We start from the raw sequence: 27,673 nt of genomic DNA on the forward strand, positions 1-27,673 counted from the left end.
TCTGGGATAACAGTGCCACCTGCTGCCCATTTGTATTAAATACAAATACAGTACAATACAGTACAGATCACAAAGCCAAGCAGAATCAAGAAAAGTAGGTCCACTGTCAAGTGAGCTGATAATAGGGGTTATTACCTTACTTTTACACCAATCATTAATCCTGATTCTTTTTACTTTCTGATGTTGACAATCAAAGGTTCTTACATTGTTCACTAATAATAGGAACAGTGATTAGGCCTACTTATTTTATTTTGTCATACCTGCAGCATTTTTGTTTTACTTCAGTAGCATACGCAGCAATTTCTTACATCCACAGATTATGTGAATGCATGTAAAATAATGAATTAAGAATGGGAATTATGAAGAGCTACAATATGACATTGTTTGTTTACAATATGACATTGTTAGCAAAGATGGCTGTTCTATGGGTAATCAATCACGCCTAGCAAACAAGCACCAGAAAATCTGTTGGCTCTCATCCATTCAGTACTCCATGTAATATACCATTCAGTACTTAGTGACTGAAAATAATCAAAATAGAAATCCCTAGCTGTCACCACAGTGCAAAATAGAAAAATAAATGCAATGAACAATTGTCTTTATACTTTCCCTAACTTTACTTATGTTGGTCACTTCAGATGAGCAACATCCACTGTACATGCTGCCACCATTCAGGACCCACTATCCAGGTTTTGCAGAGGTTCATTAAAATGTATAAAAAAAGGGCTTCCCAACCTTACTTCAATCAGACTGAAAACACCACTCAGCTCCTCCATGTTTAAAAAAAGTCTCCCTCTCAAATCTTGTCAATGAATTCCTTTCAACGCGTTTCATTTTCAGGAAATCCATTCAAAGAAATGAGAGATTATAATAGGCTTTTCTCTCGCTTGAAGAGCACTCAGTCCATGCCTCATTTGAATGAGGTCACACTGCTATTGTAATACTCAGACATGAGGGACAACATTACGTTGACATTTAGCTCCGCCCCCCTCGGTTAAGAGGCACACAAGGTCTGTACACTCAGAGAGAGTGGGAATTCTGGGAAGGCAGGAGATGCTGACAGGTGATAGAGACAGGTGATTTCATTTTCACTGCAGGAGGTCAGAAGAGGGCAAATGTTCTGACATATCTCATTATGCGTGGTGTGTGGTGTGACTAGGAAATATAGTGATAATGCACTTGATTTCCAGCAGTCAGGTTGTACATTAGGAAGCAATCTTCCTTTCAAGAAAATAATTTTAAAAAATCTGTTATTTACACAGCAATTGCATTTCTGAATAATGAACTCGTGGATATGCAGCATTATTATGACTATCCCTGAGTTCCTATTGTTTTTTTGTAGCTGCTTCTCTGAATGCTGGCAGCCATTCCATGAATGGAGTACTTGAATTCATTTGTTTGTAAATCTATTTAAAGTGTAAGTGAGGATAATTTTGAAGTAGAAAATTTTGAAATAGAGAATATGACATTTCTTTGATTACTAAACATGACTACTTTTATTTACATAACATTAATATGTCCCAAATATCATGGTGCTCCATAATGGGGTCAGTGTATAGTAAGTGCTCTAACTTATCGATGATGAAGCTGAAATATAAAAATACTCTAACAAATAATCTGGGAATGTGCACTTTAACTATGTATGAATTGTTTGATCAAAAATCTAAAATTGCACAGAAAAAAAACACTAAAAAAGGTGCAGAAATTGTCAAGTCAATAAAAAATATGTTTTTGTCCCAAACATTATGAAGCTAATTCTATATTCTATGTAAAGCCTTCATGAGGTACACTTCATGTGAACCTGACCTGACCTGACTTTTGTTTTCAGTCACAAATCTGAGAACTGTTTGAAGCTTTGTTAATATATAAATTCACAGAGAGACACACATACTCCAAGTTATATAAATACATACAGACATTCATAAAAAGTCTATCATGTTTTTATTTAGTAGTGGTTTTGCATTGTGTTAAAAAAGGACTGTTTGACAATATAAGGGTAATATTTCCTATCAAGTTGCACTGATGTGGTAGAAGGTCATAGATACTCTTTGCAGGAAATGCATGAGTTCAGTCCTGCACGCGCTCAGTTCTGAGAGTGCGACAGACACACCGCAGGAAAAGGGGCTGGAAATCGATAAGAATGTCAGGAAATACCCAATTCAGGCCAGCACTCTGCTGTCCTCGGAAACAGTAACCGGGGAACTGTGCCTGAACAATGCAGGCACGGTTTCCAAGTGTCAAGCAGTGTCAAATACCATGGAAACACAAACGGATTTGGATTAAATCCCACTCATCAAATGGCCTGCGTTTTGAGGTCATGTGTCAAGATGAGACGGACAAGGAAAATATACTAGTTTTTTAAAAAGGGTGTCATTTTAAATTTTTGTACAATCTTTACAATATTCTGTGTGTATTGCACAGATACATTTAAATATATGAATTAAATGCCAATATAATTTAAGACGTAAAATAATACTTGGTTTTCAGTGTACATGATTGTATAATGGAGTACATGGTTTGTCTGTATATCATAGTGATATAATCAGGACACTGAAACAAAGCAGATAGTGTAAATATGTATCAATGATAAATCAGAATAACATTAGTCTATATAACTATCCAACAGAACAACCATTATATTCAACATAACCATCAATCAGGGTAACATTCATCTGAATAACCAACATTCTAGGCAACCATTCATTTGTATTATAACTCACTCAGGAAAGCCAATAATCTGTATCACATCTGTCTTTTACGATAGGCATCAATCTATCTCATAACCATCATCAGAATGACCACAACCTGTTACAGGAGGCCTCAAGTAAAACTTTAAATTTATGCTGTAGTTATAAAAGCTTAATAAATTCTGACTGACTCACTTATTGTACGTTGCTTTGGATAAACGTGTCTGCCAAATAAATGCAATGCATACGTAATGCATAAATAATACACTGGTGTTGAGATGGAGTGAACTGGAGAGGCACAATTGGTTCTTTGATTGGTTTTAAATATTTTGGAGAAGTGTATGAAATTCAGCTTCCTTGATGGACACTGTTTAGATGCACAGTTTCCTGCTGGAGGGTCAGATTAAACAGCCTGACCAGGAGCAGTGGGTACGAGGAAAACAATTGCACATTAAAAAGAAGCACGCATCTAAACCCTCCAGTCCGTATCCATACAAAAGGACATTCTGTAAAACAGTGGCAAAGTCGAGAAAGCTAGTGCTTATGGCTAAATCTGATTTGTGTGATGTCATCAGGTAAAAAAAAAAAAAAAGAATACTGAACGGTGCCCATTGCAATGATAGCAGATCCATGTTAACCGTGTCACTCCCACACAGCGCCCTCACACCCTCCTCCTTTCCCTTCCCACTGATGTAAAGCAGTTGTTGTTTCATTACTGGGCCATAGCCAGATGCTAATTAGTCTGACTGTAGATCTGGAAATATTTGAAATATGTATTCTGTGGGAGAAAGAGAAAGCTGGCCGCGAGCATGTGAGGGAATGGCCATCCAGTGAAAGAAGGCCTTGTGTTTGGGACGGGGGCCGAGGGGCTCACTGAGGGCTTGTGCTGCCGGAGGGCCCGGAGTCACTGTAGGCACGCAGAAGGTCAGCTATCTCTGAGTGGGAGGAGCTTAGGGCCACTGAGAGAGCGGTGCGACCTTCCTGGGGGACAGAACGAGAGAGAGAGAGAGTCAGAGATGACACAGGGGGCACATTTTAGGATGTACAGTAAATGAGGATTTGCATTGCCATGTTATCTTTTTTGCTGGTGATGCCAGGAGACTAGCTACAGACTACAGAGTGGTATTAGCTAATGTACATCTCTATTCTAATTTGGTCAGCGTAAATTAGTCAGAGTGAATAAGAATAGTTGATTTTTCATGCAGTACATTTTCAGTCCTAATGTTTCCATTTACCTTAATTTGAATTTGGTCCAGTTACCACTTCCCTAACAGTAATAAAAACACTTAGGGACTATTATTTTTATAAAGCCAGCTAATGTTTATGCACACAATGTTCACAAAATCTTATCTTTCTGAAATCCTGTTTTGCATATGAACTTTGTAATCCAGAAGGGGGTGCCTTGGAGTACTTGGGAAAATGTGCACACTGTAGACCTGTGTGAGTGTTTTTTTGTGTGTGACTCACTTTGTCAGCGAGGCTGATGTCACAGCCTCCGTGTTCCAGCAGCAGGCGGGCGATCTGGGCGTGGCCGTGTTCGCAGGCGCACATCAGCGGCGTGGAGCCGTGCCGGTCCTGCACGTTAACGTCAGCCCTCGCCGCCAACAGGAGGCCCACCATCGGCGTACGACCGTGACTCACCGCCAGCATCAACGCCGTCTGCCCTGCCTGGAGGGGGAAGAAGACGAGAGTGAAAAGGTACGAGGGTGAAAAGGAGGAAGAATGGTAGGATAAGGAGGACGTGAGGGAGATGAGGCAGAGTGTGATAGGAAAGAAAGGTGGAAAGGAGATTATAATCTCCCTCATGTCCCTTGAGATGTGAGGTTCATTGGGTGCACACGACTTCAGCAGCTGCCCATCACTGCATTCAAGCCTGTTTTCTCCACAGATGCTGTACGTTCTCAAATATCTTACAGCAGAGTATATAAATAGAACATACATATTTATATTGTCCTGCTTTGGAAAAGCCATAAATGTTTTTTCTGATGCACAAGGGAACTACATCTAAACTACTACTACATCTTTGTATTAAACACAAGTGGTTACAGAAAAAAATATACTGTTCAAATAACCAAATCAATGCTCAGAATACTGTACATCATGCATCATCCCTTTCCCTTGGAAAGCACTGAAATTCTACTAAAGATCCTTTCAAATAATTCTGAAGTAAATTGTTTTGCAATGGTGTGCCACACTTTTTCCAGAACCTTCCAAAGACAATGTTTCTGGAACTTTTAATGCATTCAAAAAGTTACAATAACTTCAGTGTCATGTAAATTTGAAAGTAACATCAATACTGACTGGATTTAGCATTAGCGTTAGCCGTAGAGTATCCAGTTGGCTATAGCATTATTGTTACCTGACTAATTTTAGCATTAGCATTAGCTAATAGAATACCTGGCTTGCTTGGGCGTTGATGTCCGCCTGCTCCATAAGTTGCCGGGCAACTACCATGTCCTCTGGGGCATCGGCCGCAGTGAGGGAGGCCAGCATGACGGCAGTGTAGCCGGCTTTGTTGCGGTGGTTCACGTCACACAGGCCTGCCCATAGCAAACACACCGTCCATAAAAATACTGTCTCAAATGCACAGGAACATCCAGCTCAACTGTCCCCACAAACACACAGGAACATCCAGTATGACAGTGTCCCCCCCAAAGAAATAAGAATATTTGAGAAAACACATCTTCCCTCCAAAAAAACATGTGGTTTCTAAAAACACAGGAGTATTTAGCTCAACATGACCCTCAGATGTAGCCATATTAAGCAGGGCATTTCCATAGCACTAGGCTGCAGTGTTGAGGTATGGCGGGTTGCGTAGGGCAGTAGGGGTACCTGTGTCTAAGAGCAGCTTGACGATGGCAAAGTTGGAGTGAGACACGCTGTAGTGCAGCGCCATGTTGTCGTTGCCATCTGCCAGGTTGACCAGGAAGCGGAGAATTGCGGGGCCGGATAACTGGGCCTGCTTCAGGCACAGGGCCACCGCTTCAGCCGAAGAGTCCTTCTGACTGGACACGTGGAACCACACGTGGTACAGCACTGTCAGCACCTGCCTCTGGATGGGGTGACAGAGAAGAACTGAGCATGTTCACAGGGGTGTGTATAACACATTCCCTTTAACTGAGCAGGGCAGTCAGTGGCAGAGCTTCCATGAGGAATGTTTTTTTGGCAACTGCATCAACACAGAAAGCTGCCTCCATCAATCTGCGGCATTACTTTCAGCTCAGTTCCATTCGAGCAGAGTTCCTTAATGCGCAAATTTATGTGCTTTTTGTATTTGTGCTTTTCTTTGCACAGAAAGTATGCGCAGACGACGTGGTGGTTGACTGTAAATCGCCTGAGGAGCTGAACCCTGTTAAAATATAGAGTAAACAGGCCTGATCTGTACCAGCTGAGGTATTTGGAGCCCCTAACTCACGGGGGTCATTTGAGCTGGATTCACTTTGGCCTGGCGTTTTTTGAGCAAAAATATTCCCTTTTGAAACTAGAAAGCACCTCAGTCAACTCTGCCTCCAGCCAAAAAATACAAAACTGCAAGTAGTCATGCCATTTTGCAGGCCAGCTTAATTGCAGTCTTATGTACACCCTATTTAAGGTAGTTTATTGTATTGGGATTTATGTCAAATGAAATGATTACATTGAACCCTGGTAATTACCCTCTATCATGGAGAGCTGCATTGGCAAGATTAACTTGCAACTTTGGTACATGGCTCCTAGTAGTATAGCCCTGAGGAGAGCAGTCTCAAAGAGCAAGGCCTTTTATTTTAAACTGACATGATTCAGTTATAGTGCTTTAAAATGTAAGCGAGTAGGCCTTGCAGTTATTTTTCTGTATTTTTGAATGCTGTTACTGTCTTACTTTATTTGATTTTAACAGATGATATTGTAGGATAGTGCTGTATTATCCATGTTGATTTACTGAGATGTTTTCAGCAGGCAACCTTTTACCCTTTCCTGTTGTCAGTGGAAGTCTCCGCAGCTTTACAGCACTATATTTCATATGCCTGACGGATCTGTATAGTTCTTTCTGTAATCATCAATACCGAAATAGAGCAGAAAATGTTATGACTCGCACTTTATGCGAAATGTGAAAGAATTATGATATTTTGGCGAGAATTTGGAACTTTTACCATTTATATTCTACAGTCAGTAAGCTCAGATTTATGATTTTAAAAACTTGCGGCATAATTCATATATGTAGCTGGTTACACATAATGGATTTTTTAAATGTGTGTTTCTGTATTTGTTATCTTAATTACCACCTATTTAGGCTCCATTTCATGATGTACAAGTTGACAGAGGAATAGGCTACTTGCATAGTAGTTTTCATACATGTACATCCACTCTTATCAGAGATGATATTGATATTACACAAACAAAAGCGACACCATTCAACATTGCATCCTCTTCATCCTGGAAACTGCACCCTGCAAAACTATATAATTCAAATCCATATCCTACAAATTTATACTCTAGTTTTTACCTACAAAGGGGACTCAGCAGTGAATCCTTCAATAGTGAGATCAGTTTAATTTCTATTCTTATTATCATTGGTTTTTAAAAATCAGACTAATAATTCAAATTTAACATATTGAAATTAGATCATTTTTTGATAATGTTGCATTATTCTGTTTCATATTTGTAAAAATGCACACATGCTCTCACACACTGTCTCTACATTTATATATTCATGCAGTATTTACCATTTTGTTGTCGGGGCAGGCCACCTCTTCCAGGCGGTCTTTAAGGTAACAGCAGGCTGCTGTGAAGTCCTCATCTACCAGCTCCCTGAGGGAAAACGCCATGAACATCAACATGCATTATATTTCCCACACATCACAAACATAATGTCACCATGCTACAAAAACAACACACACACACACATCTTTCAGACTTCCGTCTGCTATACTGACCTAAAAACTGCTAACCACTGTACCCTGTGCCTTGTCCAACTACAGTACATTTATATTAAATTCATGCCAGAATGTAGGAATGTACGACAAAATTATCCAGTGTGATGTGAGTTTTGATGACAGATGTTTAGGCGTTACGTGTGCAAATCATGCATAGTTACATGAGATAAGGCAAGACACACTGAGTCTGGCTCTGATCTCCTATATTAACATGTCAGTCACTCTTTCTATCATACAGGCTTTGAGGAAACAGCTGGTGTAGTCGGAGAATAGAAGTACATTCACCATGTTCTATACTTTAGATGAAAGGGACATTCCATGCCGTGGTGCTGAAATAGTGTGCTTGTTTTAGGAGTATACTCTAAACGGCCTGGCAGTGAAGTCTTTGTTTCAGGCTCATACTTGTGTCTTTCTGGAAATTTGACGTGTGAGCTCACCTGCCCGGCTGCTCCTCCTCGGGTCCAGCGTCAGACTCCTCCACATCCCCTCCTCTCTCCTCCACAGCATCCTTCTCTCTGCCCTCACACCTCTGTTCCTCCATACTTTCCTCGCTGCTTGAGTCCTCGCTAGATGTGGTCTCATAGCTGGACACAGAGGGCGCTATTAGAGCTCACCTCATGGGCTTCTGTTTACCTTCTGTTACTGAAACAGCCCATGAATTGCATCACAAATACAAAAAGTAAAGCTTGTCTAAAAGCATATGACGGCTGCCAGTGCAAACTTATGCAGCTTTAGAATAACAAAATAACAGAATTGCATGATGGACATGTCCACTCCGTGTATAAAAATAAAGGCTGTCTTCATTAAAAACAGGAGAGCTTAGCATGTAAATGCACAAGAAAATCACATGATATCTTATCAGTGGTGTGCATGTGTCCATTTGTGAGAGATGTGGATGCATCGGTGTAACATGGAGCAGGTATGTGTCAGGGTGTATTTGAGCATGCCTGCATGTTCCTGTGTGTGATAATGATGTGATAAATAACGTTGGTGCTTAGAACACAGGCCACTGCAAATCTCCACGCTTTCCAGTGTTCAGTCATCCCATGGTCAAAGATCATACATTGTTGTGAATGCTATCCCACCAAACACTACAGAATGAGATAATGAGACTGGCAACAGGAAACAGCAGTCTCAATATTCATATCTCTGTTCATCATGATATCGACCATTTCACCTGACGGCCTGTTACTTATGATAAGGGCAGATAGAATTTCTATCTCCAGGATAGCAATCTCCATGGTAGCGCAGTAATACCAGGAATAGTTTGACCTTCAAGCTTGACAAAACATGGGGCGTAACACCTGGGGACATCACGCGTGATATTTGCCTCACTCACAAACAGCAAGAGCTCTGCTTCCAGCCTTGTTTGGCCAACTGTGATAACACTCATAATGTCTTTTGCCCTTCACCTTTCAACAAGCATTTGACTAACGCCTCTTTGGGTAACAGGCCTGAACTGGAGTTGGAGGTAGAACACACCGCTGGTGGTCACATGACCATATATGCTCTTACCCGCCATTTACGCCCACGAACTTGAGGTTCTTCTTGGTTGCGCCGACCCCCAGCCCCTCAGTACTGGCACTTTTCTTCATTATGGACTTCAGTGCTAAAGAAGGAGAGGTAAGTCGCAGCCGGTAATTGACACATGATATTAAAGACACCCCGCCTAGCACACACAACTGCACCACCAAATATGACCTGCCTGCTCCTGACATGAGGCTAGCCCCAGATCTTCACCGATCCTGAGAGCAGACCTTGCAGTAAACATGAAAAAACCCAGTAATAAGCACTCATATTTCCTTGCTATTTTAGGTAGGAGAGATAAGGTGAGGTTGTCCTTGTGGTTGTTGCTCGCCCTGTCAAATGCATTTGTGAATCACATTGGCTGAACGCATTTATATATTGTAATGCTGTGACACGAGGGACAACTGGTCAGGTGTTGTTTTCTTTGTCATCAACAATCTTTTTGAGGTTTAGTAGGGCTGTTTTAATTTGAGTCCTTGCTTCTTTATTGTTGTTGGTCTTATTGTCATTTCTGTTTGAAAAAATTGCAAGCCACTACATAATTGCTTCTAAATGGAAGCAAGAATGAATTTTTTTAAATTGTGTTTACAGCTAATTTCCTTTTCGTATCCCTGTTTCTCTCTCCACTAAATTTTCTTATTTTATCCTGCTGAGATGAATATACCCTGTGATTTTTGGACAGCAATGCTGAAGTTTGGTATTTGTGGAGCCCCTGGATGTAATTACAGCAGCAGAACTATAATCATCAAGCTGTTTGGAACAAAAACCTTCCACTAGACCAGTCAGCCTCTTGGAGAGCAATTCAGCTTGAAGGACATAATGGAAAAAACAGAAAACAGAAAAATAGTGGATGTACACTACATTAGTTCTTTTATTGAGTACATAACCACTAAATGTAAAATCACTGGTAAATGTAAAACTGTTGATAAATCCTCAGTGACCTGACAACAATAAAACAAAGTGGACTTGTTAAACTATTTTTACATTGACCAGAAATATCTGACATTTACCGACAAGTATGTTTTTATGGTATTGTGCATTCTGAGGCATAGTAGGGTTGTCATATAAGCCCAAATCAAAACCTTGTTATTTGAATTTTTTTTCCTTGTTTTTAGTATTCCTCTCAGAATGTAATTTTGATGTATGTGAATGTGTCTGCTCTTTTTCTAAAGAAGTCTGGATAAAGACTGTTGCGTGCTACCTGCTTGGTGTGCTGCCCCTGCGGTCTGTGCAGGGGATGTACACAGGGTGGAGAGGGTGTGGATGGAGCTGAGCAGCTCGGCTTGGATGGAGCTGATTTTGGAGCCTGGCTGCTGGAGGGTGTTATCGGGGTCCCCTCTGCTCATGCACTCCCACTGCTCCTGCAGTAGCACCTGTATCCTAGCAATACAGAGCCCTACAGCAGCGGTTGTAGCAGGTCTGTTTGGCTCTGCAGGTGAACCGGCTTCTGGGGAACCATCTGCAGGGTTCTCTTCAGCGGCGCCACTCCTTGATAGTTCCAGGGGATTTCCCTCAACGATTTGGTTGCATGTGGTGAGAGAAGCTTCCGGAAGCTTTGCGGCTATAAGAGAGCTCGCCTTCACTGCGGCATAAAGTGCTATCGCAGCATCCGTCTGGGTGCTCGAGGTTGCCTGGTCTCTTCGCTGTGCGTCTAACCCAGATGGCACTGCTTCCCGATTGGCTCCTGGTTCCACACTTCTCCTTCTTGTCAGCTGTTTGATCCTGTCCTCCTTCAGCTTGTTCTCCTGAGTCAATGCTTTCAGGAGAGAGCTGGATTCCTCCCGCTCTATGTTGCATCTGCAGAGCTTCTGCTCGAGGTCTGCGATCCTCTCCTGCAGGGCAATGCTGGAGAGAGGAATGATGTCACCGCTGGTTGGTCTTGAGCCCTGGTCTCCTCTGTCTGTTTCTCTCACAACCAATACTGCCTGTCCTCCCGGTAACAGTGAAGTCTCCACTGTTCTGTCTGGAAGCCTTGATTTCCGATGCTCACATTCTGTCTCCTGGTCAGGTACAGGTGAGGGTAACCTTTGACGATCCACGTTTGAATGTGTCTCTGAGTTCCTGGGCGCACCTGAACTTCCCGGAGTCTGTAGTCGAGGATTCGAGCCTTGGCCTTCTGTGCACACATCCCCCTGTCCAGCAGCATTTGTGGGGGAGGGGCGGAGCCTGAGAAGGAGGCGCTCCTTGTCCTCCCGCAGGGTGGAGATCTGTGCTTTCATCTCTCTGACGGTCCGGGCCTGCTCCTCCAGCTCCCCAATCCTCCGCAGGGCAGAGGCCAGCTGCAGGCGTAGGCTGGGGTCGCTGGAGGGTGAACCGCCCCTCCTCTCCCCAAACACGTCCTCAGCGGAGCCGTTCTCAGACAGACCCCCGAAGGCAGGAGCGGTCCGATCATCCGAGGCCTCTGAGCTGGTCCTCTGCAGGGTGGTGACTGGCATGCTGGTGGCCCTCAGCAGGTACGGCCGCACGTGGACGCCAGGTGGCTGCTCATCAAACGCCCTGATGCTGGCATCCTCCATTGCCCTCAGAGTCATGTAGCTCACCCGAGGTGACCCAGAGGCACCCGAAGGCCCATCCTCACAGGCCCCAAACTCCAAGACCTGCTGGGCATCCGTGAGGCGGGATTTGGCATTGGGCCCGAGGGCGGGGGTGGAGGCCCAGGGTGGCCTGTAGCTGTAGCCGGGGAGGCTGAAGTTTCGGTGCAGCACGCTGAGCTTGGGGCCTCTGCTTCTCCGCTGGATGTGGACCCTCTTGATGGTGTTGCCCTTCTCAATATCATCTACATACTTGAGGAAGTCCAGATCCAAGCGGAAGCCATAGGGGGTCTCCACTGAATATGGCACCTGCCTTCTCTGGTGTCCGTTCACCGAGACCTTGGGATGGAAGCCATTCACTGCAACACAAAATGCTAATTTAGGCGCTGGGGAATTTTGGTCATTTTAAATTCATCACACTTGTTGAAAAACATATTTTCCATGTGGAACTCTCTGATCAGTTAAATATGTAGAATCACATAGAAAATCTTTACTTGTCAAAATAAATGTGGGTTTAAACATGATGATTTAATTTGTTCAGAAATTTAATAAAACTTTTAACACAAGTCATACTCTAGTGAAAGGATTTCAGAGGTTTCAATTTAATGAATCGTTCTGTCTGGTTAGTAAGAGTGGCTAGGCGCGTCAGATTCTAGACTTACAGTCCAGTGTAAACATATCTTTATGAGTCCCAACTGAAAATATGAACTTGATGACAAAACCTTACAGTACCGTTTTGTTTGTCCATCATTGATGTTTTTCAGAGTCATGGACGTTGTCTGTGATGGTCTCTGCAACCTGACAGTAAAGATAGGACACACAAGATGGTTATCTATCCATTCACAATGATTTCACTTGCCATCAGTTAGCGGCTCTTCATGGTTCAAATTTTCTTTTCTTTCTTAATTTCATTTCACGTGGAAATTTGTAATGGAGCAGCAATTCAAGTGATGGATGCCTTAATTAATCTCTCGACCCTTAATCAATCTTTCAGCCTGTACAGCTGTTCCACTGTGTTTCAACAAAAATTTGGCAAGATCTTAAAAACTGAGAAGCAACTCGGTTACACCCACTCTTAAAAAAACACTCATAGTACTGGCTGAATTGCAGTAACATCCCAGAACTTTCCATTCTGGTGTTCCAGCAAAAGAAGTTCCTGCCAGGGATGCAAAGCCTGTAGTTAACTAGTGGTGAAAATGGGAAACAATCCTGTTGTTGTAGTCATTTTAATTAATACAAACAGCAGAGTCAATTAGTGCATGGTTCATGCAAGATTCAGTGTAAACAATTTCTGGAAAAATAATGTGCTGTGAAGGGGAGAGCTCAAGGCACATGTCTTCATGCCAGAAACAATTTTTATGCAAACAAAATAGGACTTTCATAATTATGGAACAGTTGGGACATTTCTGTTAATATGCAAAATCTCTTTTTTAGCAGTTCTCTTATTGTAAGCACTTCATTTGGTACTGGATATGCAAAGTTAGTTGAATATCATTTTTTAGATGGTCTGTGCTAATAGTACAGTTGGCAGCACAACTAATATTAGTATGTTGTGTTCAAAGTAGATTCTATAACAGAAATAAGGCGTTGTGCTTGACTTCTGAAAGGGGGCTTAAAACATGATCTTTTTAAATACATCATCTTTTTTCAGTACTCACAGACATATGTGTAACTGAGCACCTTTTGACTGGAGACACCCTTGCAATACTGAGAAATCCCTGACTTGTCCCCTCCAGTAGTCAATGAAGACCTGAACATACAAACTTCAGAGGCCACGTGAAACGTTTCCGGGAGAAAACATGACCACTGATTTATGTTTGGTGTTGATAAGACAGCCAATCAGCAGCAAGGCCTTGCAGCTTCCGTGTGATTGCCAGAAACAAGTCGTATGATCATTGGATGCTGTAGGACCTTGCTGTTGATCAACTGTCTCATCACTGTCTAATAGATATAAATGGTGATGTTTTTTTTCCTGAAAGCATTTGACATGGCTCTGAAGTTTTGATGTTTACTACCTCAGAAGGTATGATTGAAAAAAAGACGAAAGAAAGCCAATATACCACCTGGCAGCAATGATTGTTATTACGCTTAAGAAATAATTTGATAACCATCAATATAGTTTATTACTCAGCCCTACATTCAGTTAATATCCCCCTGGGAGCAAACAGCAGTCTCCTTAGTGAGGCAATTTCCTGTGAAACGGGATTGGATTGGAGAGGTGATGTACTGAATTACAACACAAAGAGAACCAAATCTGACTGCTCAGTCTCTGTGCCCTTGAAATGTCCATGGCCTCTGTTGGATGTTTGTCACACACAGTGGCATATTGTGCTATGATTACAACTGTCAATAAACATGCACATGCATCAGGCACATGAACCAGTTTACATCACACATGTACAAGACAATGCACAATGCGTGTTGAGGGTGATTTAATACATTGTCATAATACCGCATAGTTCTCAAATGCAGCCTGACTGAGTTGAACTGGCCTCCTCTGATCTCTCCATGCTATTTGATTTAACCCAGAAAGTCAGCCATGTTGGTGTGAGTTATGGCTGTTTGAAGTACAGAAATTGGATTAATTTGGACTGCGAGAGACAAGTGATGCCGAGAATATGTGATTATGAGAGGGGAAGGCTGGGGGCAGCAGGCATGTGAGAGTGAGAATGAGTATGAATTCAGAGGGGACTTATTTCTATTTGTCTGGAAGATCCAGTGTTGAGTTTGCACATTCCTTTACAGGTTCTCAGTCACTTCGAGTCCTCAGAGTTATTTGATGACTGGGGGTGATAGCGAAAATGCTGATTAGATCTTGGAGGTATTTTCAGTTGCTACAGATTTAATTTGAAACACTGCATTTGAACATCGGCACACTTCCATATTGAAAGTTGTGCAATGGTGCAACCGTGGTGATTTGGGGTTTGATGCAGAACTGAATTAAGCATAATGACTGTTGCATGATAATAAATCAACTTCTGCACTATTAGTATGCCTGGCCCTAAAGCTCCCCCAAATGAAGTCATTTCAGGATAATGGCAATAAAATTAAAAACTGTTTGCTTTTGCCACTGAATTGCAGTGTGTAAGCAGAAGTAATCTACCTCAATAGTGCAACATACCAATGCTTATTTCACTGCTGACTATACTCATTGTGAATAAAACCAGCACTGAAGTCCACAGAACCAAAGGGTAATTCCAGCCAAGCCGTCCTCAGTTGTTCCATCCACGATGCCAAGATTGTGTTTTTTGTCTGAATCAGGGTTTCATTTCATAGTGTATTCACCATGGTGCTGGTAGTTAGCTCAGTTCCTCTGATAACCTTTGTATATCTCAGTCATTTGCCACACAAGCAGGCTTTTTCACAGCTACAGCCAGCTGATTAAATGCACAGCAATGAATATTACTAAATCAATATGTTTTTGTTGAAGTTATGGTTGAATACACTACTAAGAGATGCCAATGCTCTAGTAATCGATGTTGGTCATGGAATCAGTTTTCTTAAATGACTGCCAAATTTAAAGAAGATGGATGTACAGTCTGTAATGAGAAGGCTTGAAATGACATTCTCCCAAGCTTCCTTGTGCATATGCTTCTCATTGACATATTGCATTGACTAGGAACTAAAATAAAAAGTCACTTCCTGGGTAATACATGTTAATTACATGAAAATAGACAACTGATGCCTATGGAGCTGGCTTGCAAGTGGAGCTGGCCTTCATTTAAGGCTGCAATGTACAGGATATGATGGCTATCAGCAGCTTGCAGCCAAATAGTCTGTTTGTAGATTGTGAAGTGTAGAAGTGTGAAACTTGTTTATGGAGAAAACCTACAATCTTTCTTGAGACCTAGTAAAAACCGGACACCCACACTTTTCTCTAACTTTGCAAACAAGTATAACTGCACCATGTATTGAATGAACTTTTCAGAACCACAGCATAGATTGTTACTGGTGAAGCCACATTAATCCTGAAGGTGATAAACAGTGACTGTGGCTAAAAGGTTGAATGAGGTGAGGGAAAAGTTTTAGCTGGGCAAAGGAATTATAGCAGCCTGGTACTTCTACTGAGGCAATAGTTTCTCAGCTGCCTCTCTGTGAGACTGAAGGAAACATACAACTGGGCAGGCACATTTTATTCCCTTACATCTAAAAAATATTTCACAGCATTTCTGATAGGTAACAGCAAACATGAGTTTCCATATCTGAGCATTTCAGACTAAGGAAGGAAGCATTCATAGCCCCTCCCTGCTGTTTGTACAGTAACTCAGTTCAAACCATACAAAGCTAGGTGGGAGGAAAGCACGACTATCCTGAGGAGTCTCTGTCTCAAAGAGGAAACGAGTGAGATGGGACTTCCCTGCACATTTGTCAAAACATAGTAATACAAAGGTGGCGCTAGCAACATAAGGTTCAGAGAGCGTGGATAAGCACAATGTCCCTTCTGAGACATACTTTCAGCTGCTGTCGAGTTAGCATAGACCAGTGGTCTCCAACCCTGGTCCTGAAGAGCTACAGGGTCTGCTGGTTTTTGTTTTCACCTTAAAATCAGCACCCAATTGAGATCCAAGACACCAGGTGAGTTGAGTTAACTGTGTAATCAACTGCTCTAATTGATTCATGAAGTGCAGAGTCACTATGAAAACCAGCAGACCCTGTAGCTCTCCAGGACCAGGGTTGGAGACCACTGGCATAGACATTGAGTCAGTGGAGGACATTTTATGTGTAGCTTGTGCAGGGAGACTGTGAGCTCATGATTGACCTGAAAAAGTTGTTGGCACATCACGAGACAGTCATCCCACCTATTCTCTCCCTGGGTGGCACTACAGCCAATAATGCCCTACCCTGTGATCTACTGCTCACATTAACCACTTGCATAAACTGATACTGGATACCTGGAGTCCATTCATCCACTTGTGATACCAGTACATTTTCAACAGAATGACCTGCCTAAATATTCAATATATACCTAAATATTTACCTCATACGTTAGTAATTTACTTCACAGGGGCTCTGAGCCAGTGGGAAAGTAATTAAGGATGGCAGAGAACTAGTAAATCTGGGACAGTAAGCCAAGGATGTGTCTCAGTGTTCTGGGAACATAGTCACAAGCTTCCCCAAATCTATTCCACAGGATAAGCTTCGGAAAATGTTTTTTGTCCTCATTCAGTCATATGGAACGCAACAAGAAAGTTCATAAACCTCCACACTAGAACGGATGATAGTCAGATTGTTCAGTTTAGTATACGATTTACAGGAGCACAGAGAAAATGTAATCAATTTGTGATTGCTGTCTTTTAAAATAAATCGTTATTATATGTACTGTACTTTCTGACTCTCCAAAATCAGTGTCTGGACTGTTTCATTCAATTGCTGAACAATATTTTTTAAAATATATCAAAAATTATTGAGATTTTTCTTCATCAACTTAGTGATTTAATGACCTCTTTAGACAACTGTTTAAATGAGCTGACTTCTTACATTTCCTGTAGAGTGTGCCTAAGTTGTTCTGTAATTATAACATACTATGCTTCAAATAATCTGGATGTGTGGTTGGATTTTTGGGATGGCTGCAATCAGTGAAACAAACAGCTCCTGGCTTAGTGGGAGCACAAACTGCAAAAAAGACTGCCTTTAAGTCTTGTAATGAGACTTAAAATCTTTATTTTTTCTCTCAAGTAGAAAATATTATCTTGCTTTAAGTCACATTTTACTTAACAAGTAAAATTGTCTCATTCCACTGGCAAATCTTGAAGTGAGTCAATCTGTCTTACTTCATTGGCCGTCTTGTCTTATTTAGCAAAAAACTAATAGAAATAAGATTTTGAGTCCAAATATAAAACTAAAATACTTGTTAAGATTGATTTATCTTTTAGTTTTTGTAGTGCAGGGCTTATTCTGTTGTAATGTAGTCAAAGAGCTTAATTTCTGCTAGAGGCTAAATTTCTCAATTGGAAATTGCTATGCTGAATAATGTAGCCATTTAATGTTAATGTATTTTGAATCTGAAAGCATGCAGATTCTGTTGCTATAATGGCCTCAATTTTATGGCCAACTCTGGTGCTGTAAAACATGACAACAAATGTTATGTCTATTCAATCCGTTTGTGGAATACAAAGGTACTGATTTTGACCGCAGTTGTTCACATTGCAAAATGATATAAAATTAAAATAAAATAATAAAAGAAATAAAATAATGTGTAAATATAATTGTTTGTCAAAGCTATTGACAAATTTTGATTCAGTCCCAGTCTATGTGCACTGTATGTTAAAACATCTCGGCTGGACAGCTATAATTATTGTGTCAAAGTGCATGACAAATAAATGTTAACTTTCAAATGAAAAAGGAGATGAGCAAAATGGAGGATTACTCATCTATAGACCAAACATAATCTGCAGTTAGGTTAGGCTGTTCCACTGTTTTAACGCCAGCCAAGGAAGCACATTAGCGATTCTGTTTACAGTGATGAATGGCATAAGCCGTTTTGCAACTCAGACTTGCAGCTTACACTTGCAACCTAAACATCTGTCACAGATCCAGGAGCGCACAGTTACTTTAAACACCAGTCTGACTCCATGCCCTGCCGTGTGCTGAGCTGTTAAATGCGCACATTAATATAACTGGGAAAGAGGCAAGAATTTGCTCTGACAGCCTGTTTAAGTTGATCCTCGCAGAGGCCTGTATATGGTTCCAAAGTAAATACCGCACAGAGACTCCGGGATAAGCCTGGACTGTGAGTCCAAGATTGTTTCTATCATTACTCTCTTTCTAAATGCCGCTGTATGGGCGTAGAAGGTATTGTGCCAGAGTTAGTGAAACGCTGAACGGTCAGCCTGCAACATGAAGCTCCGCGCACGTGTACGACAGCATGAGCACACACACGCACGCGCACATAAACACACACACTTGCACGCCTGTGGCAAATCACCTGTGTCAACCACGTGCACATCCCAGAGAAGGAAGTATGAAGTCCGCTGGCCCTTTTGCAGCCAGATGTGGACAATGAGTTGAGAAAGGGTCATGGAACAGGCTTGCCATAGAGGGCGTGTGCAGCTAACACACAACAGAAAGACTCATTCCATCAGCTGGATAAAGAAAAGCTGTGTAATTCGTATAACTGTAGAACATGAGTTAAAGTATTTTTGATTATAAATGCGAAAGTCTGCCCCCTCCCCTCTTCACACCTTCCAGGAGATCCCTGGATGCCTCTGAAATGTGAGCTGGAATGGATTGGTTGCTTTGGGCTTAACTCGTAAAGAGCCTGAGTGATTGCTCATGCCTCATCCATGTATGGTCAGAAATATTCTCCCCCAGCTCAATTTGCACAATCTGCTCAAATCTTGTGGATATTGCAAAGGATGTTTCTGTGTGACATATGGAGAGCAAGTAGTAACATTGAAACGCAATTTAACCTCCAACATGTTTGAATGAACGACTTCATTTAGTGGCATCCTTAGTATTTAGAGTTTGTCTGCTTCAGATTTTGGTGGAAAGATATATTTTTTCATTTTACAGGTTGTGTTTTGTCAGCTGGGTTGAGCTATGGGGGTCCCCCTCTTTTGGTCCAGCAGTAATTGTACTGACTATAAAGCTCTCCCTGGTTGATTTGCTCCAGTCTGACTGGGGGTCTGCACTGTGCTGATCCACATCATCAGTTGCTGTCCTCTGGTGGTAATCTCTCCTAGACATTAAGGATGGTTGCAACAGTTGACTCTGATTAACCCACTAATGAATGTTGTTAATTAAAAGCCAAAGGTCTATCTCATGAAGCCTATATTATGTTGGAGGTAAATAAAGAATTGTGTTATGTTACCTCTGGATTCTGGTTCCCAGAATATCAAGCCACTTAAAGGGGAAAGGGTTCCTCTTGTTTTCAAATAAGATTTGGGCTCTTTGTGTGAATTTATGGAATAAACATTTGGTACAGCTAAGTGGAACTGCAGGATAATTATAGCCCATCTGTCCTGTCCTCAGCCTCTAATTTCACCAACCTAGGTATACCACATTATGGTTATGATTAACACTCAGAAAATATTTTATTCTTGTCATACAGCATGGTTTGTCTTTGTTTGTATGGTAAACGCAAGTGTATTTTTAACACGAACAATTTAGTGTGTGCATACAAAATAATTCAGACAACATGGTCATACCTGTGTATTGATAGCTGACAAAAATACATAACATATAGCCTATTTTATTCTAAGGGATGTCTGCCTTTTAAAATGCAGTATGAGTACATGAAATGTCATCTTTAGGGTTATCAAAAATCCATACCTGTTCTACTGGGCTGTGAACCTGACATGTAAAGTAGCTTCCAGCAGAGGGCAGCAGTGAGGCACACAAAGTGCCTGTTCTCTGACCAGTTCACTCCGCTGGAGTTTTGATCTTTGTTTTCAACCTCCTCCCTCCTCCTCTGTCTCCTTTCGTCCGCCTGCAGCATCGCTCTGCTCAAAAAACCCATGTCAGCAAAACTCTTTTTAAATCTCCGAACAACAGATGGTCTGACTTATTAAGTAGGAAGCTAGGAAGTTAGCGTGTCGTGCAATAAGGTGCCATGATCCAGAATGAAAGGTGTTTTGCTCGAGATAGAAATGAGTAAAGCAAACCAATGAGACAAAGTCACAATAATTCTCCACCCACTTCTGTTTTTTCTCTCTGTAGTTTTGATTCTGGTACCCAGATATGCCAGGGACTGCTGTGGTTTGGCTGGTCTGTCTGTGTGCGGTGAGGTACAGACTGCTGACTCCTTTTCTATATAAATACAAATGCACCCTTTGTTGTAAGCTTCCCAGTGACGGCAAAGAAAAGTGGCAACAGTCCAACATCAGGAGGCAGAGCCAGCCGCAGACCCAAACAATGTCAGCTATGCAGTAAACAGACAAACACTAACCTGCCATGGAAACAAATGCTTTCACACAGGCACATACATGCTCACACACACTCACACATGCAAGCACACATAATTCATACACATCAACACATTCTTCCAACAACACGTCTCCGCAGTTATTATGTTGTTCTATTAATTAATGACAACCAGCGTATTTGGCTGTAGGAACATACAGGGATACTTCCTTCTTATGTAGGTAAGGTTGCTTATGAGGACCCATTTTCTTTAGTATTTAGATTCACGGCTTGTGGTTTGCAGCCAACCACAGCCAAAATGTATTTGTGGCATCCATATTAGACCAGTTACACTAGAATACACGGCAGTTATAAAGGTTATATAACACATTAATAGGGCCTCTCAAGTAGCTGTGTCCAGTAATGTGCTACACAGTCCAGAACTGAATCCTGATCTTGCCAGTGCCAACTATGACCTAAGTCCCACACTGCAAAGCATAATTGATCATAGTTTTCCACAATGTTGAAAAAGACTAAAAGCTGTTTATTTCCATAAAATAGTGTTCTTATTATTTTATCAATAATAAACATAAGTAAATATATTTAGAAGAAGAATTGGGTTTTCAAGTCAGAGAAATTCCACATAAAGTGAGTATATGCACTGTTGCTGTGCTACACTGCATATACTCCCACCTCTCAGCAGAGCATATTGTAACCTTTTAAGGAGGTTTCTCAGCTTGTCCACTTTGGCCCCCATACTGTAATAACACTGGATTTACTTTCCAACAGTTTTTACTGTGTGCTGCCTATCAAGATCTAAAGGACAGATATAACTTGCACATTTTTCTCCTGAAGATGACTTAGATTTTCACCTGTCTGCAGTCACCCTAATAATACTGCAGTGGAGTGTCTGGAGTGTTGGGGGGTACCACAGGGGAACATCTCTTCAGATTTGGAAGGATCTCCACGAGGACTCAGGAAGGAAGACTAATACAAATCAAGAAAAGAGCACATGCTGTTCTGGAAAGCAGATACCCAAACACACCCTGGTCTGGCTCACAGTTCGGTGGAATCACACACGCACGCATGCACACACACACAGCTCCTAAAAGTCATGCTTTAAGGTTTTCCACTGGACTCGGCTCTGACCCAAGCTACATTTTCAATTCACATGTTTGACTCTCCAACTCCTTTTTTACTTGGACATCTCCTGTTTTGCTTTCTCTTGCAAACATATGTCCCTGCACACATGCACACGGACACGCTTGCAAACGCATTCTTGCACAAGTGCCGTGCACACACATAAGCGTGAACACATGAATCAAACACACATTAGCTCACATTTACACACAAACACACGCAAACATAAAGACAGAGAAATCCTTTGTGAAATAGAGGTCAGCAAATCAACAGAACATTGCATAAGACGGCGAGCGCGATCCGTAATGGTTTTTCCAGCTGTTTTCCACACAGGACTGTGGCTTTTGTAACGGTGGCCATTAGAGACATTTTTTTCGTTGCTCATGTCAGTCCGTTCCTTCCCTGTCACAGTTCTAATGCAGCTCTCAATATTCTGCATAACTTCTCCCTCTCACTGTGCCCCTCCCCAAAGTCTTCCCTTTTTACCTGTGCCCCTCCCGCTCCCACATTCCATATATCTACTCATATTTTGCTTGTTTTTGTATTCCAGGAGCTCCTTCTGAGTGTCTTCTCCTGGGGTCAAGGGGAAAAAATCTAGTTTTTTTCCCTCCAGGGAAAGTATTCAGTCATGTACTGTTATGCAATCATATAATGCATTCTTTAAAATGGACCATATCAGCTACATTTTGTCTGATTGCACAACACTTAAAAAAGAGAAGGTACTAGTAACACTGACATATATCAGGGAGGCTGGACGAAGAAGAGACCAACATCAGTCTGAAGAGGTGCCCAGAGAAAGGGTTGAACAGGAAGCTGAGCAGTCTTATACAGTAACATCACAGGTAAACAACGCACTGATAGCCATTGTCCTCTCCAGGAAGCTAGGATGCAGGCCTACAATGGGTAACAGTGTTGAGCGGTGTCTTATGCAGGAGGCAAGCAAGGCCAAACTTAAAGAGCTCTCTGTGCCGTGGCCAAAGGCCAAACAACAGGAAGTGCGGGGGGCCTGGGAGTCTGCGTGGCGGCGGGGCCTCTTCCCCTCCACAAAGAGCCAAAGAGAGGGTGCCCCACCCCTGCTCGTCTCAATCCACGTTTCCTCCTCTTCCTCTCGTCCCACCGCTGCCATTTCACAGGGAAACTTTCTGCTCTGCACGTCCCTTTAAAGTCCTTTCTCCCCTAACTCTTAAAATGTGTTTGCATAAAAACCCGCTCTGCATTTGAAAAAAAAAAACTTCATGTGTTCCCTGAAAAAAAACTGTCCTTGCATTCTTTAACTTGTTTCCTGTTCAAACAGCATACTCTGGGAACACCATTTGGGGGTTTTAGCTTCGTAGCATACAGACAGAAATACCCGTGGCTAGTCAAACACGAACAACGCCAAACATTCTGAAGCGTTTCCTGGACAAAAGTTTTGATCGAGCATATACAGGTTTAGGAATGAGAGCCAACATGGCTACAGCATTCCATTCTAAGTCCTTTTGTGTGTGTGTGTGTGTGTGTGTGTGTGTAGGAGTGCAGTGCATGCTTGTATGCCACTTAGGTAGCTGTGACAGGTGGGGGAACATTTGTATTGAAAGACTTTGTCAGAAAAGGTGTGATCAGATCATTCTTCCAAAGGTCAACTCTCATGATAATTAATTCCACACAGAGCCTCATTTTCTGCTCATACACAGGGTGAGACGCATGGAGACGGCAAAGAGACTTTTCAGAGGGTTTATTTTGTTAATTGGTAGAACTTGATAAACTTTGTGTGACCCAAATTATTTCATTGCTGAGATTTTGTCCGAAGATTTTTTCCTGAGAAACGATCGACCTGGAGGACTGTAACTCTCTTCCAACTTGACCAATTCCATAGAGGAAGAGTTGGGACTCAGCCCCTTTCCTGAATGCCAGTCAGAAGCCCAGGGAACTCAGGGGGACTGGAGAAGTGCTAGCCAATAGCATCTGAGCTGCACTAATTGAAGAAACACAATGCCACACTCTGCTCTGTTTTCTGTACTTTTGTGTTTAATGCTTCTGAGGAGCAACACAGTACAGGTGTTACCACCCAAATTCCACTGTTATTAACTGTGTTCACACTGCAATATTTAAGAGTTATTAAAAGTTGAATTAACTATGTCAGAGATGATTTAGCAATTAACCTTTGACAGAGGAGATGGGTGCATGATGGGAACAGTTGGAAAGAGGAAAGTGGACTGAGCTGCTGCAAGAAGATGTATCAATATGTGTAGTATGTGTACACATATGGCTTTTTTGCTAAAATATTCTTTGACATTATTGGAAAGGTAGAGTACAGTTTCAGAACTCTTTTCTGGTATGTACCCCCACATACACACACTCCTGACTGCACACTTCCCTCTCTTACTCCAGGGATATGGTGTTGACTTTGGAACCACGGTTAAATCTATTGGGCAGAACTGCTCCATCACTGGATGCAGGCAAAGCAGGAGAAATGGCTGATTTTGGCAATGAATGACAAGAATTAAGGCAGGTAGGAAATCTCTGTGCGCCAAAGAATAAACAAAATTTAAGGAAGAAAGAAAGAAAGAAAGAAATACCCTTGGGGGAGTGCTCTTCAGACCAGATACAGGCATTTGTGGATTGATTCAACTGTTCAATAAACATTTTTGACTCGCTACTAGAGCCTGTATTTAGTGGACAGAAGAAGTATAGGGACTGTTTCTATAAAGATGGCTTTAGCAGACTGGAGATATATAAAGTAATAAGAATCCCAGTGACTCAGACCTTCAGACTCTGACCTGGTTAAGCAGCTGTGGTGGGAGAAAATTACAAAGGCCATCCTGGAACAGGGGCAGAACCACTGAATTAGTGGTGTGCAGCTCATGAACGACGCATACTTTTTAAACACATCATTTCAAGAAGCCCAGGGCACTGACTCAGTGTTCTAGAAAAGTCTGCTCATCTGAGTCATTGACAGTACTTGGAGTGGCGAATATACCAGCCTATAGAAACCGACAAATTGTGGCCATCCTGCCAGCCAATCAAAACTGCAAAGGTTATAGAATACATAGCTTGTACACTTGGCTCTCTGAACTCTTCTGTACGCTTTGCTTTCTGAACACTCAGCTGTAGTACCCAGCCCTTTTTACAATTGAGCATATTTTCATTTTGACACACCTATAGAGTAGTCCTGTCCTAAATTGTTCTTTTCCACATGTAGACTTATACTGCAGTGTGAATGAACCAAGGCAAATGAACCAATCAGCACACCAGGTAAGTGAACTGAATGAAACTGCAACAGCTCAGTGAATAGAGCCAGGCTGCCCACCGCTATACTGTAGCTTCCATTTGTAAACACATAAAACAGCTACAGCCACTGTAAAGCTCTGGGTCACTGTAAAAGCGCTGGTCATATCAGTCTGCATCAGCCGACAGGGGCATGAGACGCACCAGCTGCCGTGACCAGCCCCCTCAGATTCCGGGCTTTGATGAAAGTGTGCGATTTGAACAGGGCAGCAGATGGGGGGGAGGGGGCAAACAGGCCAGGAATGTGCCCAGACACCATCTATCACACCTTATCTCTCTCTGCTTTTCCACAAAACTGTGCCTTCGAATAATTGCAACACAAATGGGAACACAGTACAATAGTACAGTATGTGTGCATGACTAAGTTTATAGCCCAGTGCATGTGCATGACTTAGTTTGTAGCCCAATGTGATGGAATGTTTTAAGTTTACAGCCAAGTGCATGTCCATGACTAAGTTTACAGCCAAGTTCATGTGCATAACTAAATTTACAGCACAGTTAAATCTACTGCACAGTGTGGGCCTGGCTAAATCTAAAACATTGTGGGCCTGACTAAATGCTGCTGTGTGTGCATATAAACAGTGAATGCAAAAGGCTTTGAAATGACACATTTAGATAAAACACTGACGATCTTCAAAAGCCCTCAAAAGAGCTTCAGTGGCCCAAAAGATGAGTTGAGTCAGAAATCTGGGCCCATTAAAAACCCATAGCCTGTGGAATTTTAGAGAAAACTGAGACACACTAACACACGTGCACACATACACACACACACACTCACTCACTCACACACGCATATACAGATATGATCGTTCCCACCTCCACAGACTGGTTTACCTGCATGCTGGTATTTTCCTCTAGGATATACAGAAAAGCAGAAAAGCACATGCGCATGTTCTGGACGGGAGCCAATGTTGTTCTCACAGCTGGAAACACCATGTGATGTGGGGAGACAGTGTTTTCCACCACTGTCAATGCTGGACTCATGCCTGCATGTTAAGGGCTCCAGCAAACACATCTGGGAGGCATTATAGAACAGAACAGGCATCTGCCAGACGCCAATGTATCTATGTATCACAGTTATTACCTTGGTACTCTGTATGGCACAGCTGATATGTTGATGTATCTTTTCCATGTACTACTGAGCCCTTTTCTGACCCATTTCTCTTTAAAACTGAAATATGACGGTCAGAACTGATTCCAGTGAAACTCAACACATCCTCTCCAGTCCTATCTGTGTCATCCCACCACATCACACACAATTAGCAGACCACAGTCCTGAATCATTGTAGCTGTGTGGTCTGAGAATTGTGTGTGCCTGTTCCCTTTCAAACTGCCCCATCGTACACCACTGTCACCTGCCAAACTACCCCCATCATGCACCACTGTGCCCTCTCAAATTTCTTCAATCATGTACTACTGTCTCATTTCAATCTGTTCCCATCATGCACTGTTGTCTACTGTCTAACAGTTCCATTTATGCAGGCAATGGTATCTTACAGTGCAGTGGCCATTTGTGCAGTTGCCCTTACCTCTGCAGATCAATTAGTAGTATCTTGTACCACTGGCTGCTGATGAGGTTCTAGTTGCCTAAGAAATGTCCTAATATGTGCCATCATATGTACCACACAGGGCTGATTCCCGGGAATTCAAACCATCTTGATCAAACTGGCCCTCGCAACACAAACTTGTCACAGCTCTACCATGGGGCCCTTACAACACAAACCTATCACACATGGGGCCCTCACAACACACTAGCTCCTGTCTTGTAGGTTAATATTCGGCAATGTGTAAAAAAAAAATGTTGATACTATGCATACATTGTGCATGTGCACATCTAAGAGTGGGCATTAATGACCAAGTGTTTGAGATACTGAGCCATTAGTTTGCCTCACCCCCTACAGGACATTCTGTGTAGAGAGAGCTGAATTGGACAGAATGCAGCTTGCTCCAACCATACCATTTACCAAACCATTCTTTTTTCATCACAACACTGGCTGGACAAGGCAAGCACAGAAAATAACTAAATGCTGCTTTTATTTACACTGTACACAATGGCTACCCAGAGCAATGCGAGAAAGCACTTATTCAGAGAGTACAGAGAGAAAGCTGCAAATATTCATGCAACCCTCCCTGTCCAACTCTCAGCAGAGCAACAAGGCACACCCAGCTGAGTGACACGTACAAGTTCAGTTCTGTGGCTGCAATGCCCTTGTACACCAGTGTAACAGATGTTCAGTTTCTCTCACACAGACCAACCTGAGCCCCAGCAGCAGAATGTTCAGGCCCGTGTTCGTTATCGCCTACCTTTGTCAGGTTTCCAGCAAAACTGCAGCAGTTAAAAACAACAGGACCAGAACTAAGGCAGTAAGCAAGATCTAAGATGGGGTTCCTCACCCTCAGCAGGGGTACAGAGGAGAGAAGACCCGCACCTGGAGTACGGGGTCCACCCAGCTGTGACTCCCTCACGGGGCCCATAAATCCCCCAGGCTCCTGGGTCTCTTACCTCCGCCCCCGTCCTGAGTGAGCCTGTGCTGGAAATCCTCCCCCTCTGCTCCTGCGCTCCTGAGGCAGAGTCTGGAAGCAGGACCCGCTCGGTGTGCAAGAGCAGTGCTGAGCGCAGGCAGAGCTGTGCAGCTGCCACAGCGGACACGCCCCCCGCCCCCAGCGCCCGGCAAATCACAGCCTGGGCGGGCGGAGTCTCCAGAAGAGCCCCCACAAGCGGAACTTTTTCAAAATAAACCTTCCCATGTGAGGGGGGGACAAGAGGGGG

General features: G+C 42.5%; 1 protein-coding gene across 1 annotated transcript; it reads right to left on the reverse strand.

Annotated features, from left to right (window-relative positions):
• Window positions 1–1,924: 1,924 nt before the first annotated feature.
• LOC118229505 (KN motif and ankyrin repeat domain-containing protein 1-like) lies at window positions 1,925–27,544 on the reverse strand. Its single transcript, XM_035421494.1, has 10 exons — window positions 27,407–27,544; window positions 12,388–12,453; window positions 10,326–12,014; window positions 9,113–9,206; window positions 8,035–8,181; window positions 7,388–7,472; window positions 5,520–5,739; window positions 5,085–5,227; window positions 4,155–4,355; window positions 1,925–3,668 (listed from the first exon to the last, which is right to left on the reverse strand). Exons 2-10 carry the CDS (start codon window positions 12,404–12,406, stop codon window positions 3,558–3,560), a joined length of 2,709 nt encoding a protein of 902 aa, XP_035277385.1. The 5' UTR covers window positions 12,407–12,453; window positions 27,407–27,544; the 3' UTR covers window positions 1,925–3,557.
• Window positions 27,545–27,673: the final 129 nt, after the last annotated feature.

This window comes from Anguilla anguilla, chromosome 6, assembly GCF_013347855.1.
Source record: "Anguilla anguilla isolate fAngAng1 chromosome 6, fAngAng1.pri, whole genome shotgun sequence".
Classification (NCBI taxonomy): domain Eukaryota; kingdom Metazoa; phylum Chordata; class Actinopteri; order Anguilliformes; family Anguillidae; genus Anguilla; species Anguilla anguilla.

Excerpts from the sequence above, each read along its gene's own strand:
- LOC118229505 (XM_035421494.1), bottom strand. Across the intron at positions 8,182-9,112 it reads TTCGTGGGCGTAAATGGCGG|CTATGAGACCACATCTAGCG; the intron begins GTAAGAGCATAT and ends CTCTGTGTCCAG. Across the intron at positions 5,228-5,519 it reads CAAGCTGCTCTTAGACACAG|GCCTGTGTGACGTGAACCAC; the intron begins GTACCCCTACTG and ends TGCTATGGGCAG.